General features: G+C 41.8%; 1 protein-coding gene across 1 annotated transcript; it reads right to left on the bottom strand.

Annotated features, from left to right (window-relative positions):
• Positions 1-2,587: 2,587 nt before the first annotated feature.
• LOC308304697 (uncharacterized protein) lies at positions 2,588-20,263 on the bottom strand (the record flags this gene model as incomplete). Its single annotated transcript, XM_080749323.1, has 6 exons — positions 2,588-3,384; positions 4,043-4,312; positions 11,009-11,135; positions 16,579-16,678; positions 17,063-18,547; positions 20,244-20,263. The coding sequence occupies 6 exons, from the start codon at positions 20,261-20,263 to the stop codon at positions 2,588-2,590; spliced, it is 2,799 nt and encodes a 932-aa protein (XP_080605449.1).
• Between the last annotated feature and the right edge of the window lie 1,074 nt (positions 20,264-21,337).

Raw genomic sequence — 21,337 nt, 5'->3', positions numbered from 1 at the left:
GGCTCTGTCGTTGGGTCCTCTCTGCAGGGGGTGGAGGAAGTAACCAGGGTGCGCACTGCAAAGAAGCTAGATTCCATCTTGGAGAACTCCTCCCACCCCCTCCATCTAGAGATCACCAGTTACTGGAGTAAGAGAGGAAACGACCGCTTTACCTACCCAGTACGGAGATGTGAGAGATTAGGAAAATCTTTTGTACCGGCTGCCCTTAAGCTGTACAACGAGACACATAACGGACGCTTGAAAAGGTCTCCCTTCCTAACTTAGACTTACGGAACCATTGCTGTATTGACTTTGACCTCTAAGGAACAATTGCTGTATTGACTTTGACCTCTAAGGACCTTCCAGGAAGAGTGCTCATGTGCGCCTTGGGGTGACACGCTTCCTAGTTTCTTCTTTTTTTCGCACTGATTTTTGACACTGCACTATTAGGTTGTTAGTGTTGGTAGTTTCTGAGTATTTTTGCTTTGTTTAACATTGACAGTGAGATACTTGTTTGCACTAACTAGCATTGACTGCTATGGTCTCTTTTGCAAGACACTATGTATATATTCTTATATATTATTCGCCCCCTCTATTGATGCACCTTCTCCTTATTGGTACTGTACTGCTCTTGTCTTTGTTTTGTTTTTTTTCCCTCTTATCTATCTTTCTTACGTCTCTGTAACTTTGTAAATAACTGTATACTGCTGTGCTACTACTGGACAACTAAATTTCCCCCTTGGGATAATAAAGGTATCTATCTATCTATCTATACTGTAATTGCACCATGTACCAGAGTGTTAGTGTGATGTGTGAAAACATTTCCTCTAATTAAATGAAGGTAATGAGATTCTTCTTGTTGGGCCAAATAAGGCCCAGAGGGAGAAATTGTCTCAAACCAGGTCACTTCACACCAAAGATCAGGTCAAACACCTGGTTGTCATTTTTTACTCTGATTTTAACATGATTTGAAATGGTATGGAAAAAATACCACCTAAGAAACTTTACCAAAGTCAGACCATTTCTCTCTTACTTAGAGAATTCATTGTGTTTTATTTTTTTATTTTTTTCTAAAATGTTTTTTCTTCTGAAAACAACCTGGGATTACAACTTGTTCAGAATGCGGTGTGTTTATGAGATCATAGTGAAGAGTATGTGGTCATGTGACCATTGATCTTACTCAAGTTATTACAAATAATGTATTAATGTCAATTCCATTAATTCTTCAGATTTTTAAATTATTACTGTAAATGTAAAAAAAAAATATGTTTTATTTATTTTCTATTTGTAATAAAACAGTTAAATCATCAGAACACTTAACAAAAACTGCAAAGCTCTTTACAACGGACATGTAAACAAACATTATTTAACTAATTATATGAACATGATTCCTGGGGTTTCATTGGAGATTTAGCAAAAAGAAATAAACATCAGTTGAGCTTTTCTGTTGATAGTTACCCTGTATGTGTATGTAATGTGATGATGATTAACACCACTATATAAAATATACCCATGTGTTACAGCACATACAGAAAGTAAAGAAATATTTAACACATACTCAAGTTACCCAGTATATAGATATGCACTGTTGTGCAACTGGTAAAAAAAAAAAAAAAAAAAAAAGAAACTAGCCCAGCCCTATACCCTCCCCTGCCCCTTCTCTGTATATACTTTCTGTTTGTTTAGACTTATCATGTTTTCTTTTTTCTTTTTTTTTGTTCTTTCATTTTATTTTCCTCACATATCTACTGCATAGTAGGCCTACTGTGTTTTATTCGTCTGTCATTCAATGTTATATGAGATACTTTAATGGTTTCCTGTGGAAATAAGCTTAGTCTTTTCATGGATCTCCTTTTAGTAGACCTTGTACCAGTGAACTGTACCGTCATGAAACTGTACCTTTTCCTATGCAAACTGACAATAAAGTCTTCAATCAATCAATCAACATTTCTCGATATATTAGTACAACATCTCATCCTCAACATGACTCTCTCCTCTCACACAGGGGCGTCAACTGGGTATGGCAGGGGTATGCAGCTGCCATACCCTGGGTCCAGGGGGGAAAATACAAGTTACTTTTAAATATAAATCCATGAATGTCTCTGTGTCTATCTGTGCTGGTTATTATGTTGTTAAATTACAGTAAAATAACTACAAATGCAACATTTCACAAAATGGTCACTTTAACAAGGTATTCCCAGGTTCTGCAGGTCAGCTGCACAGGTGCAATGCATTATTGTTAATTGTGGCACGTTTACTAACATGCCAAGTTTAGCTGCACTTGAACAACCGTTCCAGGCTGCCATATCCAGCCCAAGAAACCGTAGAAACCTGTGTAAAAAACTGACAAAACTCTTTTTTTTTTCTTTTTTTTTTCAGAAATAGTGAAAATAGCTGATCTACATGCTCACAACGCCTCGCAGCGCGAGGCGTTGTGAGCATGTAGATCTGCTATTTTCACAATAGAACCGTGTTATACAAAATGTAATGCCTCTTTTCCATGAGGAGTGAGACTCCCATCTTTGCCATACCCTAGCTTTTGCTGAACTGACGCTACTGCTCTCACATAGTAAGCTCCCTGCTGGAAAGATGTCACTCTTCACCAGCTTCAAGGAGAGCCCCATACCAGATAGGCCAGTAGAGGTATGGCTATGGCTGCAGCTAGCACTAGCAGCATAGCAAGGATTTTACTCTTTTCTAGGTTATCTTCCTCCAACTTTGAACAATGCTCTTCTCTCACTGTTGCTCTCTCTCTGTTCTTCTCCTCCACCAACCTTTTGTATCTCTCTAACTCTTCTCTAAGCGCTATGTTAACCTGGACCAGTCTATCCTGGTAGACCATAGTGCTGTAGAAGCTCTCTGTGTTTCCTGTCACCATGTCATCTATCTGCTTCAGCAGCTGTGAAACCTGACCATCATGGCTGCTGTCCTTAATGTTGAGGAGGTGACATCTGTTCCCACATTTCTCTACAAGCTGCAGATGTTCCTGACTGCCTGCCTGGAGAAACTCCTCAACACTCTGCTCTCTCTCACTGTCCTCATGGAGGAAGATGACAACGCTGTATCCCCAGCAGCTGTCTCCAAACACCTCCTGCATCTTCTCCATCATCTCTCTGGCCTCTCCTTCAGAATGCTCTGCTGGTAGGACCAGGAGGAAAGCATGGGGACCTGGAGCAGACAGATTGAGACAGAGCACCATCTCTTGTCTCATCTCCTCCAGAGAACGTCCAGAGAAGAAGACTGTAGCGTCCACCACCACCAGCGGTCTCCCACAGACCTTCCTCTCTCTCCTCCTGCTCAGTTCAGAGGAGCTGGCCTCAGCACCAAACTCCTCCCTGCCCAGGATGATGTTTCCTGCTGCACTCCTCCCAGCTCCTGTCCTCCCCAGTAGCACCAGTCTCAGCTCTGAAACAACACAACGGAAAAGGCTGAGTTATTGCTTGGGTGAAATAGGCTCTGTCTCTCCCAGGGGTGTAGTGGAGGGGAAATGTAAGGGAGTGATGCTCCCTAATTTCTAAACATAGTATATTGGTTTTGTTTTTGTTTTCATATTATATTGACACAGCAACTTGTCGTCACTGCAAAAAGTGTTTGTGCAGCGGACTTGGTCAGAGCGAGTCCATCGATTGGTTGTGATACAATTTATCAAGAGGAATCTCTTCCCTGATCTGACAAGTTTGTCAGCAGACTGATGTTTCTTAACACATGTAAGACCAAAAGCTTTAGGAGCAGTTTTCATTAGTAGCCTAAAGTTTTACATCCTATACAAATGTAGACAAATAAAAACAAATTGCCTCAGAGCCACTTTGCTACACACAAGGTCTCAGTTTGCTGTTAGTACAATCTAGCAAAGTCTTTGTCATTAAGTGGACTCCATTCTTCACTACAATGAAGGGAAATTGGTTCTTCTTGTGCTATATTTGACTTGTATGAATCCCTAGAGGTATAACCCCTAGAGGGTAGTAGAGTACAAGGTGATGTCCTGAGTGAGGGTTCTAAGCTAGCAGGACATAAATCTGTGGGTCTTCACAACAGGGGAAGCGTGTTGTTGAAAGGGAATCACCTTTTAACTTCAGCAGTTCACTGAGGTAAGGGTCCAGCTGATGAAGGATGTCAATCATTAGTGAACACGCCTTGTTTCCCTTTCTCCACACCGTGTCGATGAGTAGCCGTGCTTTGTCTGCCCTGAGGTTTTCTCCTCTGACTGCATCCATTTCATCATGGTTGATCACTTTCTTCTGGAGAAGTTCGTCCAGTAGAAGAATCACGGTGGGTTCTGAGACTCCGTCAACAAACTCTTTCCTCACAGACTCCAGCTTCTTCACTGCTTTGTCTGTGACAAAAATTGAGGATTTAATAATAACTGGAAAGATGCAATTTTGAGAATTGCGAGTGTGGTTGCCTTGATGTGAGTCACATTTGGAAATTGAATTCTGCAATTCTATTATCAGAACACTTGCAATTCTTGGAAATTGCATTTCTCCATTCACTGTCTTTTAGCCCAGGGTTCCCCAATAGGCGGCCCGTCGGCCATTTGCGGCCCACAGGGGGGTTCTGTCCGGCCCCCACTAACCCAGTCAATAAATAAATAAATAAATACATATATAAATATATATATTTTGGGATTTTGGGGGACCAGTGAAAGTTACAAGTATGGTGAGTGCGATATGAAACGTAAGCTTACCATAATCACAGTAATCCTTAATCATTTTAGTTTTTGACAGAAATTAGACAGACACAGAGCACTGCAAGTGGAAGATGTGTGTCTCTGTGTCCAGCTGATGCCAGTAAGTAGTTGACGGCCCCTCGCGATAACGATAATAAATATTCGTTTTCAATTGGAGTGGATGTCAGCATCCACACCACAACGATAAAGCCGTCATAATTGATGTGAACGCCATCACCGACATATCGTTATCGCGGCCAGTGGGAAAGGGCCTTAAGATTCATATGGTGTGCAAGCTGTCTCACTCTCGCTCTCAGCATTCTGTTGTTCCCTCATAAGCCCTATTCACGGCCCGCCCACTCAGCAAATTTCTCAACAACTTCCTGGTGCTGACGTCAATTTAGAAGGGGAAACTATAACAGAAATTGCTGGACTTAAAGCCAACAAATCATTATTTCGAACGGTAAAGTAAATTATAACACTTTGTGCCTTTTACTATCTTGTGTTCTTGATCATGCTAGCCGTATTTTATACTGTACTATTCGGAAATTGCATTAAATTAGCGATGTTAACTCTATGGGCTTAGCAGGGTTTTACCCCTTCAAAACGTGACTTCAGCACCGGGGGGATGCTGAGTGGGCGGGCCGTGAATAGGGCTTATAGGCTAATTTGTGCAGCATACAGACATCACCGAACACCCTACTTGCGCGCTCTGCTGGCACAAGTAATAACTAGAACTGCAATCTGTGGAGGATGTATGTCAACACCCAAATTAAAAAATCAAACCTCGGTTCGAAGTGAAGCGGTGGACAGATAAAACCTCTATTCTGAATGTATTTGGAGAGCTGGTATGACAGTTGGTATAATAGGTTTAGAAAATATATCCACGATTTTCCTACGCCCCATAGTGCATTGCGCAGACGTTTGCACCGATCTTCCGCCGCCGATTTACAAGCTCACAACGGGTTGCATCTGCGACGCGACGTGAGCTTGTATGTCTGCTGTTAAACCCGGAAGTTTGGTCCTGATAGTCTCCAGTAAACCCCCGGGGAAAATTGTGGATAGATTAAAACACATACATTAAAATAAGAATTTGTAATTAAATAAATACATAAATAAATATAATAATAAATAAATACAATAATAAATAAATACAAAAATAATTACCATTTTCTAATGGAGAAACTTTCTTGTTGCATTTATCATAAGGACAGCATTCATATATGCAATTATCTTGTTTAATCATTATTACTTTTTCAAAAAAGCCTATTCATTCTGGACTGATATTTTACACGTACGGGACAGGAAAAACCTGTTCATTCTGGCCTGGAGTGACCATATATGGACATAAGGTAACATACTTTGTGTTTTTGAAAAACCCTGTTCATTCTGGACTGAGATCACCATATATGGTAATTAAACGGACATTCTGTGGGACAGGAAAAACCTGTTCATTCTGGCCTGGAGTGACCATATATGGACATAAGGTAACATACTTTGTGTTTTTGAAAAACCCTGTTCATTCTGGACTGAGATCACCATATATGGTAATTAAACAGACATTCTGTTTTTGAAAAAGCCTGTTCATTCTGGACTGAAATGACCATATATGGGCGTGATACACACAAAGCCATTCATTGGAAGCGGTTTTCACCGCTTCAAAAACAATATTTTTCATGGTTTTCGAAACGGCCTGTACTCTGCCATTTCAGGACGGAAGTCCTTACTTTGCAGATCATCAATGACTAAAGCCCCCTGATTATTCCTTTCCTATTTATCTATATGCAAATCAAAGCATAACACTGTAATAAATGTCTAAATATTGTTAAGCACCAACAACATACCGCGCTGTGAAGGTAATGGTTGTGTGTCTGGAAGATAAAGCCTGGGGTTCATTCTGGGTGCTTCAGTCTGTCCTGTGGATGGTAGAAGTGTAAGCTTTTACTGTAGCATTCACACACATGATTAATATGTATATTTAAATATTAATCTGAATAGATATCATATAATTATATTACATTACAGTACAGTAAAATAGAAGCATTGGCACAGGCTTGTTTCCAATGTCCCTTGTACTCAATTCATCATTACATTTAGAGCAAAACATGCTATACAAACCTTAAAGTACCACAGAGTAAAAGGCTTTGCAGACAGGCGTGATTTTTCGCACGGAAAGAAACGGCAGATTTCCTTTTTTTTAAAGAAACCAATGATTCTCTATGATCTCATGCACACCTGCTCCGAATTGTCGTGCGGCAAGTGGCTGCCACTTGACACAAAACTCCCTGTCCTCATAAAAGTCATTGGCTAATTAATTTGCCCTGTCTCTCGCTGTGATAAATGACATCGCCTCAGCTCCTCTGCAGAAAATCTGACTTTAGACATCGTTTAGTTGATAAAAGTTAACAAAATGTTCTCGTTTTTGGTCCACCTCACAACACAACATTTAGTCACAGACAATAAGGGAGGGGAGAGATGCCAACATTATCCTTTTCAAATTCTATAGAAATCCCACTGAGTTCTCCGTGGAACGCCGCGGGAGCAGATTCTGTGCAGGCCTGACAGTACACAAAAAATAAATAGAGGGGGCGGGGTTATTTGTGTGTCTGGGGGAAAGCTAGTAAGTGGGGGATGAATTTATCTATCCATCTCAGCTCTATTCCTATGAGTCTTTTGAAGACCAGACCCAATTAATGCAAGTTTGCAGGAATCGGAAGGAGAAACAGCCCAGAGGAAACCCAGACAAAAGATTTGTGCAAATGTAAACAACAACGTTTCAATTAAAATGACTATACCTTTAACTCTCAGGTTGCTATGGCTCCACACCTTCTTCGCAGGTCCTTCACCTTCATGCAGCTCCAAGGAGACCACGTCTGTATTGAGATCCGTGATGATCACCTCAAACGTTGGATGGAAATTTGGTCCATAGTTCAGATGATAAGGACACGAAGCCTGAAAACACATATTACTGTTTTACTATTGCATTGATGTTTTACTATAGCAGTTTATCAACTTTACTTTGTCTTAAAAAAAAAACAGCAAAATAGTTTTTTTTCCCCTTTTTCATATCAAAGCAGATAATCATAGAAAAATAATAAAATATTGGATATATAACCTGATTTGATTATATTAAGATAAAACCAGGTTAAACAGGGGGCTCGGTGTGTGATACCTTAGGTTGTACATCATGTGCAGGACAGTGTGATACCTTAGGTTGTACATCATGTGTAGGACAGTGTGACAGTAGTCTGTAGTCTTTCTTTGGTGTGAGAAAACAGGTTGCCACAGTGTCAATGTATTTATCTCCTTTGTTGTTGCTCTTTGACATCACCTACAATGACAACAAGACAACTTAACCAGCCGGTACATGAACATATTGTACAGGCTACTGTACAGTAGACTACTGTATGTACACAGGCTTTGTTGACATCAATACCAGGGCACCGTTGTCCTTGTCCTTGTGTGAATCCATGTGAATATATATATATATATATATATATATATATATATATATATATCAGAGCTGCGAATACAATAATTTAAAATAGATTCAAAGCCCCTGAGATGCTAGTTACTTAACAGAACATACTTTACCTCTTCAATAGCCACATTTCCAGGCACCAGACAGACTTTCATCTCAAGTCTGTCGCTTGGTGGTCGTAGGAACAGCAGAAGTTGACTGTAGGTTGGTTTAGGTTTAAATAGTGTGTCGTAAATGTAAACCAGCCCAAACTTAGACATGCGGGTCACGTTTACAATCACGTGAGTCTTGGTCACTTCCACTGGTTTTAAGAGTTCCACCCCCTCCTCTGTGATGTGGGCCACATAAAGGTTATCATCTGTGGAAGGTTTTTGACATTTAGCAGATTATTGACCATGAATCCTATCATTCTGATGGAAAATCACACACAACAAGATGTGTTCTGTCAGCCAAGCACTTGCCTACTGAGTTTAATGTGGCTGCAATATTCATTCTCAGGACACACATGAATGTTATGTTTTATTTTCACATCCTATAGTACCAGTAAGGCTCCCTAATCGGGAGATAAGCGACCGTAGGTCACTTATCTCCACAAATAGGGCAAAAATGTGTTTTGCCAAAATCTTCCTGATCCATGTTGATGACATGAGTGTAGACATACTGTGCAGTGATTTTCGTGATTTTAGGGCAAAATCTGTAGGAGCAGTGTCCAAAAATGTGTTTTTAAAATTCGGCCTGGAGGTGGCGCTATATGGGAGAGATTCATGTTGATGGGATGAGTGTAGACATACTGTGTACCGATTTGCGTGATTTTAGGGCAAAAATTGTAGGAGCAGTGTCCAAAAATGTGTTTTGCAAGAATCGGCCTCATGGTGGCGCTAGAAGAGGGCCATGTGAGAAATGAGGGGTGGGGTCTCCGTGCCGGCAAGGCGGACGAATAGGTACCGGCCCCGGCTGTCCCGGTCGCTCCTAGCCGGAGTTACGGCATTTTATGTGAGCTGCAGTGTAGGGGGTCCTCCACTGGGGGCGCCACCACTTTTGCATCCGTTCTGGAGCACCAGGAGTGGGTGGTCCCCGGGAATTCCCCGTGAGCAGCCCCGTTGGGGTGGTCATTTGGTCAGTTTAGCACATTTGGTCATTTTTTACATGGAGCTCCGGGGGTCCTTGGAGGTTGTAGTTTGGCAGGTAAGGAACGTGTGTGCAAAATTTGGCATGGATCGGGGCAACGGTTGCGGAGATATGAGCAGGGCAAGAGTGTGACGTGTGAGGTGTGACAGACAGACTGACAGACAGACTTACACTTTGTGCAGGGTTTGATAGTAAATGCGACCTACGGTCGCAATAAGGCATAGCAGTGGTGGCTATTTTGTGGTGCCACAGAAAGAAAACCTATAATTTTTTATTTCATTGAATATTTATATAAAATATTTTAAACCTTGAACCAAGATACCCAGGTCAAAACATATTTGAAAACTGCAAAAAAGGGTATTTATTAAATACTAGATTTTCAGTGTTGCGCTGATAAGATAATGACGTGTGAAGTTTTGAAATGGTAAATCTGTATAAAAAAAAATAAAAAATAAAGTTTCACGTTGGGTTTCAAGAAAATCTGACAAACCATATAATAATGGTGTAAATAAAGGTGTTCCTTGCTCTGCATGTTACGTTTGTGATAATAATAATTAGAGTGATCGCGATCGGCCTGTAATGCCTCTATCGGCTTTGATCGGTATCGGCCTTGCCGATCTACAAGCTAGATCAGCTGTTTTCACAATATTTCTCTGTGGGACTGAATGTAACCTCAGCTTCAACTCCTACAAGTTTGTCAGGATTCCTTGTTCCCTGTTGTCTCATTCTGAAGGGGTCAAAGAACGGCTATTTTATTGTATTTTTTTTATCTTGCAAATACATTTGGTAATGTGAAATAAGGCTTATTTGTGTTTTGTTCAGAGCACACACCTTACAAAAGACCATTGATATTAAATATTGATAAATGTGATGCATATGTATGTGACTCGGAAGTACATTATGTCAGGAGCTATAGTCGTCCCTTGGGTGTTTTAATATTTTCTAATGTGGCCCCCTTTGAAAAAGTTTTGGACACCACTTTACTATACCTACAAATATCAGTAAAATTACCATTTAAACATCATAGATCCTATTTTATGGTAAACCTCAAAAAGGACCACACATACGTAGGCTCTAATCTTCCTGTCACTCCCCATCTCGCTTCCCATTTCCGGTCAGTCTACTGTCCTATCAATGAAGAGCTGTCAGTCTACTGTCCTATCAATAAAGAGCTGTCAGTCTACTGTCCTATCAATGAAGAGCTGTCAGTCTACTGTCCTATCAATAAAGAGCTGTCAGTCTACTGTCCTATCAATAAAGAGCTGTCAGTCTACTGTCCTATCAATAAAGACCTGTCAGTCTACTGTCCTATCAATAAAGACATGTCAGTCTACTGTCCTATCAATAAAGACCTGTCAGTCTACTGTCCTATCAATAAATACCTGTCAGTCTACTGTCCTATCAATAAAGACCTGTCAGTCTACTGTCCTATCAATAAAGACCTGTCAGTCTACTGTCCCATCAATAAAGACCTGTCAGTCTACTGTCCTATCAATAAAGGGCTGTCAGTCTACTGTCCTATCAATAAAGACCTGTCAGTCTACTGTCCTATCAGTAAAGAGCTGTCAGTCTACTGTCCTATCACTAAAGAGCTGTCAGTCTACTGTCCTATCAATAAAGACCTGTCAGTCTACTGTCCTATCAGTAAAGAGCTGTCAGTATACTGTCCTATCAATAAAGACCTGTCAGTCTACTGTCCTATCAATAAAGACATAGCCCCAAAACTAATCTTGAAAACTACTACACCTACTCACCAGGTGTGTCCTCACAGTGTGGCAGGCGTAGCTGGCAGACAGACTTCTGAGGATCACACTGGATGTCAAACAGAGGACCTGCAGGAATCACTGCTGTTGACTGGAGATGTTCTTCATCCTGAGAACTCTGGATGTCAAACAGAGGACCTGCAGGAGTCATATCTCTTGACTGGAGATGTTTTTCCTTTTCCCACTCAACAGCCTTGTAGATGACTTCTGCTTTGCTTGTGGTTCCAAACCCCAACCCAGTCACACTGCAATGGGACAGCTTTTCCTCTGGTAACTCAAAGCTGTATGGTATAAAACACACTTTATATTGATGAGGTGTCATGTTTCCACATGCTGCATCCAGTTACAGTTTTTCACGATTGTTAACACACGTTTTTCACTACACTAACGGCTTTTTCAAAACTGCACAAACAAAACTGAAAACCTCACACACAAAATGCTAAACCTCACACTCCCTTCCCAAGATGATCACTTTGCCATCAAATCACTTAACTGTGTTCACAAAATGGACTTGTGTTTTCATTTGGTACACACGCCATATTTTCAAATGACACATACCATTCATTCAGTACACACAACTAAGCATTTGCTGCACACTACCAAGCACTTAAGAGTACACTGGAGTGCACAATTGAAAACACACCATTGAATTGGAACACAGAACACACCATATGAATGACATTGACTCTGGAGAATGAGCTATTTCTCCTTTTGTAAAATTACTGAGTGTTGGCCTACTTTTTTATAGTCAAAAATAAAACAGCACACAAATATGCATCCAAAACGTTTTATTTGGGTGCATGATTTACAGTAGATTTAGGCATCATGCCTCCGGTCAGAGATGGGCACAAAATATAAAAAAAGTATTTTGAAGAAAAATCTAAATACTTAGTCAGTAGGATAGTGTCACCAAGATACTATCCTGGTGACAATATCCTGGTATTTGTATCTTTGTATTTCAAATCATTTTTGTATTTTGTGCCCATCTCTGCCTCTGGTTCCTGTCTCAATGTTCATTGTGTGTAGTTTAGACAACATGGTGCTTGTGTAATTGACATCAGACTTGAATGTGTAGCGTTTTGAATAGTTGTGTGTTGTGTGTTGATACTTTGAGATTTTACCTGAGAAGTGTATGCAACAACTGAACATTGTGTATAGTGTTTAGACAACAAGGTGAATTGTAATTGACATCCGTGTGTTATAGAGATTTGACGTGAGAAGTGTGTGCAACAACCAAAAATTGGAGTGTAAAGAAAGAAAATCCGAGTCTAATGCATGAAAAGGGAGTGTGAAGTAGTGCCAAATCAGGTCAAGCTATACAATAGGTACATGAAGTGAAGGTTGTGAAAATTGTGCCGAATTTCTGTGTGTTAACAATCGTGAAAAACTGTAATTTACAAAGCCAGTGGCTGGTTGAATACAAACATGTCATTGGAATCAGGAAGACTCGGCTCAGCTGTGGTGAGTGATCACATGATGCGTCTATCCACAGGTTTCCCAGTGAGTTTACTGGGGAAAAGGGTGTGTGTTAATGTGGCCTGATATCTAAATGTAACGACATTCTGGCAAGTCCCGGAAAAGACGCGCTGTGATTGGCCAGGCGTCATTTGAGTGGCAGCCTCGCGAGGCCCCTCCCCTATGCAAGGCTTTTCCTCCCCTACTAATACAGACAGAATGCTGTTCCCAGCTCCTGTACCTCCATGGCTTAGTGGATTGGTCTCTAGGATTCCAATCCATGTGCCCCGGGTTCGTATCCCAGTCGTGCCATTTTTTCACACTGCACCCCACGGAGGTTAGGTTTAGAGTTAGAGTTGGTTGTTGAATAGATAACATGTAGAGGAGGTTAGGTTTAGGGTTAGAGTTGGTTGTTGAATAGATAACATGTAGAGGAGGTTAGGTTTAGGGTTAGAGTTGGTTGTTGAATAGATAACATGTAGAGGAGGTTAGGTTTAGGGTTAGAGTTGGTTGTTGAATAGATAACATGTAGAGGAGGTTAGGTTTAGGGTTAGAGTTGGTTGTTGAATAGATAACATGTAGAGGAGGTTAGGTTTAGGGTTAGAGTTGGTTGTTGAATAGATAACATGTACACATAGCCACAATGTGGCTCAAAGGGACTGTAGTGCCTTGGACTGCTGCAGGCCAATCACACGCTGCCAGGGTGGGGCTTGCCAGGTTGTCGTTACGAAAAACAATCATGCGTTAATGTGTGCTCCACTTCCTCCACACAGCTGATTTAAATCACTGAACAAAGCACCAACCAATCACCATGCAGAGATTCAGGCTCACAGCAACAACAGCAACCAATCATCATGCAGATATTCTGACCTGTATATATTGGTTTTCTCTTCTGTGCGCACGTTGGGTGAAAAGGTCTGAAATACAGAGAGCAGTCGGGAAACAAACAGTCAGTAACGTTCTTGCTGTGTGATTATGGTGTGATATGTTTATACTGTAGACATGTCTTGTGAAGGTCTGGTTGTGGGTGTGATGCAGCGTTGGAAGGGTTAGCGTTGGAAGGGCAGAGGCTGGCATTTCTAAAAGGGCACTTTAGGTCAAAATAGGAAAAGTAGCTGATCTACAAGCTTAACAATCTTATTTTCAATATGTGCGTCACCATGCTCAGCTATGAAGCCTTCACTGGAGATGCAGCTTATAGAATGGGATTTGTAGCCTAGTTCCAGACCCTGAATCGCTAGAATGAAAAGTGAATGAAAGTGTGAACGACCCATTTCAGTGATTTGAACGAATCGTTCACGAGTCTTGCTAATGATTCGATTCTTATGAACGAATCACTCATGAACGACACATCACTAGTTTCCAAGTAAACAAGCGCCGCCACCGTACCGCGCATCGCGTCGCATCGCCCGTCGCAGTAATATGCGATCGTATCGATCTCGCTATGAAACACCAGTAGCAGGCATGTTATATTGTGTTTGATTACTAGCTCATAGTGCTCCTATTCTGCCTGTTTCTTTGGTTAGCAAGTAGCACTAGCAAGCAACATGCTAGCCACTAGCCAGCCACATAACAAAACTACGTCATCTGCTTTGCTACTGTTGTGTTGGTCAGACGGTGAACCAATCGCAGAAGACTGCCTCTTTGGCAATGCTCATCCCAGAAATTGCCTAGATGAGAGCAAGTTGAGACTGAATAATTGAGTGAAATGAAATGTCAATTCAGGCTGAGTGTCAGGCTATGGGATTTGTACACAGAGGGAAATTCTTTCAGGATAAAATATTGCATTCAGGAGAGGACACTTGTACCATGCATGACACACATACCGGCAGATGAGCTGGTTTTACACGCACGCACGCGCGCACACACACACGCACGCACGCACACGCACACGCACACGCACACACACACCCCAACCTGCATCATCAACACTTTCGACTGACTCGGGCCGGCACCTGGAAGAAAAATAATTGTGTTTCAGATCAAATTAAGTTACAAAAGTCTGACTGACACAGAAGACAGAATGTCTACATCATTATGACTACTGACCTGTTGATATCATCCTCAAGTTCTCCAATTCAGTCTTCACATCACATATCTGCTGAGCTGTAATCAAAGGTTGAAGAGATATTTAACTAATGATAAACCATCATTGGGTAGCCATAGACAAACTGAGTTTTTAATGATCCAATTCTCACCAAGCTGTGTGTATTCTTGCTTTGTCTTCTTCAGCTCTCCATGGCTGCTCTGCAGTTCTCTCTCCTTGTCTCTCATTTGTTGGTTCACATCATCCACTTTTCTCTCTTTGTCAACAAACAGGTCATTTACATGTAAGCGCTATAAGTTCTGACAAACCAGAGCCATAACAAAGGTCTAGTGAAACTTTAAGCACACGTTCAATGTGTGAATAACTCGATTCTGTCTTCTTTCACCACTCACTCAACAACAAACAAACACACAGACAAACATGTAAACCAATCAATTGAATTAATTATAACTGTCTTACATATCGAGTCTTATTATCCACTGTAGGCAGTGCAACAGTGCACACACCCAATTTGTTTAAATAATCAGAATGTAATTGAAGTGTCTAAAATATGAATTTGTACATGCTTGACTAATAGAAATGTTACTCACTAAACAAAAGAAGTTTCCAGAATATAAAAAGTAGAAGGTAGAATCTCACCAGAATGACTTTTATCTCTGATGACATCATCCAACTCCTTCTTCATCTTCTTCAGCTCTTCATCTTTCTGCTGCACTCGTCTCTCTTTTTCTGTCACTAGTTTATTACTTTCCCTCAACAGTTTGTCTTTCTCTCTTAGTTTCTGGTCTCTCTCTGTCAGTAGTTGGTCTTTCTCTCCTAGTTCCTGGTCTCTCTCTGTCAGTAGTTGGTCTTTCTCTCCTAGTTTCTGGTCTCTCTCTGTCAGTAGTTTGTCTTTCTCTCCTAGTTGCTGGGTTCTCTCTGTCAGTCTCTGGCTGATCTTCTCCAGTTCACTATCTCTTTGCTTCAATCGTTTGTCTGATTCTGTCACTAGTTTATTGCTTTCCTTCAGTAGTTTTTCTTTCTCTCCTAGTAGAACTGTGAGCTTCTCTACTTGGCTGTTAAGACCCTGCATGTTCTGGTCTCTTTCTGTCAGTAGTTGGTCTTTCTCCTCTAGTTTCTGGTCTCTCTCTGTCAGTCTCTGGCTAAACTTATGCACTTCACTATCTCTTTGCTTCAGTAGTGTGTCAGTTTGCTTCATCTGAACTGTGAGCTTCTCTACTTGGTTGTTAAGACCCTGCAGATCCCTTTCTTTCTCTCCTAGTTTCTGGTCTCTCTCTGTCAGTAGTTGGTCTTTCTCTCCTAGTTTCTGGTCTCTCTCTGTCAGTCTCTGGCTGATCTCCTTCAGTTCACTCTCTCTTTCATTCAGCTGAACTGTGAGCTTCTCTACTTGGCTGTTAAGACCCTGCAGGTTCTGGTTTCTCTCTGTCAGTAGTTGGTCTTTCTCTGTCAGTCTCTGGCTGATCTTCTCCAGTTCACTATCTCTTTGCTTCAGTAGCGTGTCTGACTCTCTGACCAGTCTCTTACTTTCCTTCAGTAGTTGGTCTTTCTCTCCTAGTTTCTGGTCTCTCTCTGTCAGTAGTTGGTCTTTCTCTCCTAGTTTGTGGTCTCTCTCTGTCAGTCTCTGGCTGATCTCCTTCAGTTCACTCTCTCTTTCTTTCAGCTGAACTGTAAGCTTCTCTACTTGGTTGTTAAGACCCTGCAGGTTCTTGTTTCTCTCTGTCAGTAGTTGGTCTTTCTCCTCTAGTTCCTGGTCTTTCTCTGTCAGTCTCTGGCTGATCTTCTCCAGTTCACTCTCTCTTTGCTTCACTTGTTTGTCTGATTCTGTCACTAGTTTATTACTTTCCTTCAACAGTTGGTCTTTCTCTCCTAGTTCCTTCTCTCTCTCTGTCACCAGTTTATTACTTTGCCTCAACAGTTGGTCTTTCTCTCCTAGTTTCTGGTCTCTCTCTGTCAGTAGTTGGTCTTTCTCTCCTAGTTTCTGGTCTCTCTCTGTCAGTCTCTGGCTGATCTCCTTCAGTTCACTCTCTCTTTCATTCAGCTGAACTGTGAGCTTCTCTACTTGGTTGTTAAGACCCTGCAGATCATTTTCTTTCACTTCTAGTTCCTTTTCTCTCTCTGCCAGTAGTTGGTCTTTCTCTTCTAGTTTCTGGTCTCTCCATCTACAGTAAACATAACAAGAAGGATAGAAGCGTTAAATACACAATAAAACCTTCCCCTCCCACTTGGAGCATTGTCTCCCTCTCTCCTCACCATACAGGCACAAAGAATATATTTAGAAAATAATTGACTCTACAAATCTACAAATGTCTGCGTGCGTGTGTGAGCGTGTCAAAGTTTCAAAGCAACTTCGCCGTGTGCACACAGACACAGTGTTTATGTGTAAAAACTAGGGTTTGTGTATAATCCTTCATAATGTGGGGTTGTGGTGTATAAAACACGTCTGACCACCCCTGCCTGCATGATAACATTGTGTGTGTGTGTGTGTGTGTGTGTGTGTGTGTGTGTGTGTGTGTGTGTGTGTGTGTGTGTGTTCACATACTAACCTGGTTGCTGTACTGAAGTTCACATGAAGGTCCAACACATCCAGAACCTCTGACCTCAGCAGCATTTGGGCCAAAGGTGAACACTTTGATCTGTCCCCTGACTCCAGGTACTGTTGGATCTCCTGATGCACTGAGTGGTCGTTCATCTCCATCAGACAGTGGAGGATGTTGACACATCTGTCAGGAGAGATCTTATGATCATTCATCTTCTTCAGGTTGTTGATGACTCTCTGGATGCTCTCTGGACTGTTATCTGCCTGACCCAATAGGCCCCCTAACAGACTCTGGTTGGACTCCAGTGAGAGGCCATGAAGGAAGCGGAGAAAGAGGTCCTGGTGGCGATTCTTACTCTTCAAGGATATTTCAAAGGCTCTCTTCAGGAAGTCTTCCAAGGAACTGACATCAACTCCCAGGAATGTCTTCAGTACCTTCTTGTTCTTCTGTGTGTAACAGTGGAACAGGTAGACTGCAGCCAGAAACTCCTGGATGCTCAGATGAACAAAGCTGTAGACCTTTCTCTCAGATTGAACAGTCTCTTCTCTGAAGATCTCTGTGCACACTCCTGAGTACAGCGAGGCTTCTTTCACATCAAGGCCACACTCTTCCAGGTCTTCTTGGTAGAACATGACACTGCCTTTCTCCAGATGTTCAAACGCCAGCCTGCCCAGCTTCTGAAGAACCTCCCTGTCAGCCTCCATGAGCTGCTGTTGATTCACATCATGACTCTCATGATACTTCTTCCACTTCCTCTTTGTCTGGACCGACAGGAAGTGGCTGTACATCTGAGTCTGGGTCTTGGGCAGCTTTTCTGTCTCGTCTGTCTCCAACATGTTCTCCAGAACGGTAGCGGTGATGGAACAGAAGACTGGGATGTGACACATGATGTGGAGGCTCCTTGATGTCTTCATGTGTGAGATGATTTTGCTGGCCAGCTTCTCATCACTGAATCTCTTCCTGAAGAACTCCTCCTTCTGGGGGTCTGTGAACCCTCGTACTTCTGTCTCCAGGTCAATACAATCAGGAGGGATCTGATTGGCTGCTGCAGGTCTGGTAGTTATCCAGAGGAGGGCTGAGGGGAGCAGATTCTTCTCGATGAGGTTTGTCAACAGCAAGTCCACTGATGATGTCACTGTGACATCAGAAACAATGTCATTCTCCTGGTAGACACGAGAACCTTGGCGAATGTTCTCGAATTTCAGCGGAAACCTGCTTTCATCCAGACCATCAAAGATGAAGCCAACCTTCCAGACAGCGAGCTGCTCTGCTGTGACCTTCTTTAATTCTGGGTGGAAACGATGGATCAGTGAGAGAAGACTGTGCTGCTCATCTCTGACCAGGTTCAGCTCCCGGAATGAGAAGGGAACCAGGAGAATGACATCTTGATTCTCCAAACCCCTTGCCCAGTCCAGAGTGAACTTACGCACAGAGAAGGTTTTTCCAATGCCAGCGATGCCCTTGGTCAGAACTCTTCTGATGGGTTTGTCTCTGCCAAGGAGGAGGAGCTTAAAGATGTCAGAGCATTTGATTGGTTGGTCATGGAGGGTCCTCTTCTTGGAAGCTTTCTCAAGCTGCCAGACCTCATGTTGGGTATTAACCCCTTCACTCTCTCCCGCTGAGATGTAGAGCTCTGTGTAGATGCTGCTGAGGGAGGGCACTTCAGTGACGTATGTCACACGATCAAGACGGTTCAAACCGACCTTATAAACCTTTAAATACTCCAGCGGACTGACACCTGCTATGAGAAGACATTTTAAACATTCAAGTTAATTCATTCATTTACATCTAATATAACATACCATTAAAACTACAATCTAAAAAAAAAAGAGGGGTGAAAAGCAAAATAAATAACATTGGATAATTCGTTTTTGTCTAAATGCATATGTTAATCATATACGTATTTGGACATTGATACAGGAATACACTGTGGACATTTAGTGTGATGATGTTTTCTGCTATTTTCGTTAATTGATATGAAATGTTAATTAGTGTAAAATGTGTCCAGTCTTACTTTGTTTACTTGTGGTTTGACTGGATGTCTTCTGTTCAGGTGTGGTTCTGAGTCTCTCTCTGTGGAAATATAATATAGATAAGAGATAGTTACAAGCTGTGTCGTGAGCTTGTAGATCTGCTCTTTTCACTATGTTGTTGTTCTTAAATGTTCTTATATCACTGTAGACTATAGAGGTAATATAGTTGTACATACTGTACATGTTTTGATCTCACTGTTAACACTGAGTTAACCATGTTGTTGTTCCGGTAGTTTGATTAACTTATGACATTAACATATTGATATACAAGCTCATAGTGTAACTGTAAATAATGTAATCATTTTCGATATTGTAGAATTATTCCATCCAACGGCTAACTCCAGCGTGAAATTACTTCATAGCTCTACTTAAGTGGACCTGGTGTATTTTTAACCTTCCCCTTCAGCGAAGGGTATAAGCTCTCCTCGCAACGCCACGCGTAACTCTGTCCTAAAAATGACAACGGATACTCTCTCAAGTTTTTTCTCGTGACATAGATTAAATGTTAGAGGGAAGATTGACAATTTGTGTACAGTATGTAACTCATACCATGACATAAATGTATGTATTTTAATTATTTACAGAAGTTAACTGAAATCAGGAGGATTTTCCATAGACCGTTTTCCCATAGACCACCATGCTTCGAGGGACAGACATAAGGACAGACATAAATACATACACACAAAACCAGATGTAGGAGTGGTTAGCATCGCTCAAAAAAAAGAATTCGCTGGGATGTACTTCATATGCCTACTGGCTTGAGCCCCCTTTGATGTCTATGTGTGCACCTGGCCTGTATTGTATATGAGGATTCACATACCTAGTATCTGAAGGTCCAGGTTCATCACTGAAGTTTGGAGGGAGGTTCATCTTTAGACCAGTCACTCTTCATAGACACACAGCTGGGTGTTGGAGACTCTGCTCTGTGGTCAACACTTCTGGAATCACAAAGTCACTTTATTAAAGCAACGTCAACTCTGTTTGAAAGTGTGAGTGCTTAGTAATAAACAGAATGACACACACTTTGTTCAGGCTCTGTATTGAACTGAATTAATAAAAAGAACAACAACACGACTAACATCCAGACTATACTCTCAGTCACACAAGCTGATCACCAATCACATCGATAACAAGCTCAAATAGGTCAACGTTACCTGATCTTACGATGTAGCATTGTGGATAGTGTAATCAGTGTGCCTCAGATCATTATATTAGGGATCTGGGCAGGTGTAGAGTCAGAAGTTTGCCCAGGGTGCTTACTCCCTCAGTTGCGTGGCAGCGGGTTGCATGCTGTGTTTGTGCTTGTGCAGACAAGGTAAGCCTTTGCTTTAACCACTTAAACCCCAGGGTCATTTTTAGAAATTTGAGTGAAAACGTGTGCGCACCAGTACGCACTAACGCAGCATGGACATTCCTTGATGATGTTTGTCCTCATACATAGCTCTATGTGGTGTGGTTGCTTGCAACCGAAGGTCGCATTATACCCTGAAAAACCTTGTCGCTTGTCTGACAGTCCGGCTGTACAGGACGTGATGTCAGTGTGACGTCACAGGTTTTTCAGTACAGGAAGTGATGTCACGCGACATTACTTTTATGCCCATATATGAGTCATTCTGTACCACATCACTGTGACTCACTGTCATTCTGGGGCCTTTTCCACCGGCCAAGAACCGGTTCAGGTTTCACCTATGGGATGAACCAGAGGTTCTTTCTCCCACCTATGGGATGAACCAGAGGTTCTTTCTCCCGTCTATGGGATGAACCAGAGGTTCTTTCTCCCGTCTATGGGATGAACCAGAGGTTCTTTCTCCCGTCTATGGGATGAACCAGAGGTTCATTCTCCCACCTATGGGATGAACCAGAGGTTCTTTCTCCCACCTATGGGGATGAACCAGAGGTTCTTTCTCCCACCTATGGGATGAACCAGAGGTGAGCTTTTCCACCGAGAACCCAGTTGGTTCAGAACCATAAAAGTTGGTTTGCGGCCAGTTCGCAAGAATGAACCAAGGTTCCAAGAAAGTTGCCATTCCTAGAGTAAAAGACCCGAACCGGTTCTTTGCTGGTGGAAAAGGCCACTCTGTGCCACATCACTGCTCTGAAGTTGATTGCATGGCAAAGCGAAAGTTGATCACAGTGATGTGGTACAGAATGACTCATATATGGGCATAAAAGGGATGTCACGTGACATTGTACAGAAAATAGAGGCCGAAAATGAGAATGTTAGGGTACCCCCTTATGCCCATATATG

Source organism: Nannobrachium achirus (genome assembly GCF_963921795.1).
Source record: "Nannobrachium achirus genome assembly, chromosome: 1".
Taxonomy (NCBI): domain Eukaryota; kingdom Metazoa; phylum Chordata; class Actinopteri; order Myctophiformes; family Myctophidae; genus Nannobrachium; species Nannobrachium achirus.
This window is presented reverse-complemented; position numbering and strand designations above follow the sequence as displayed.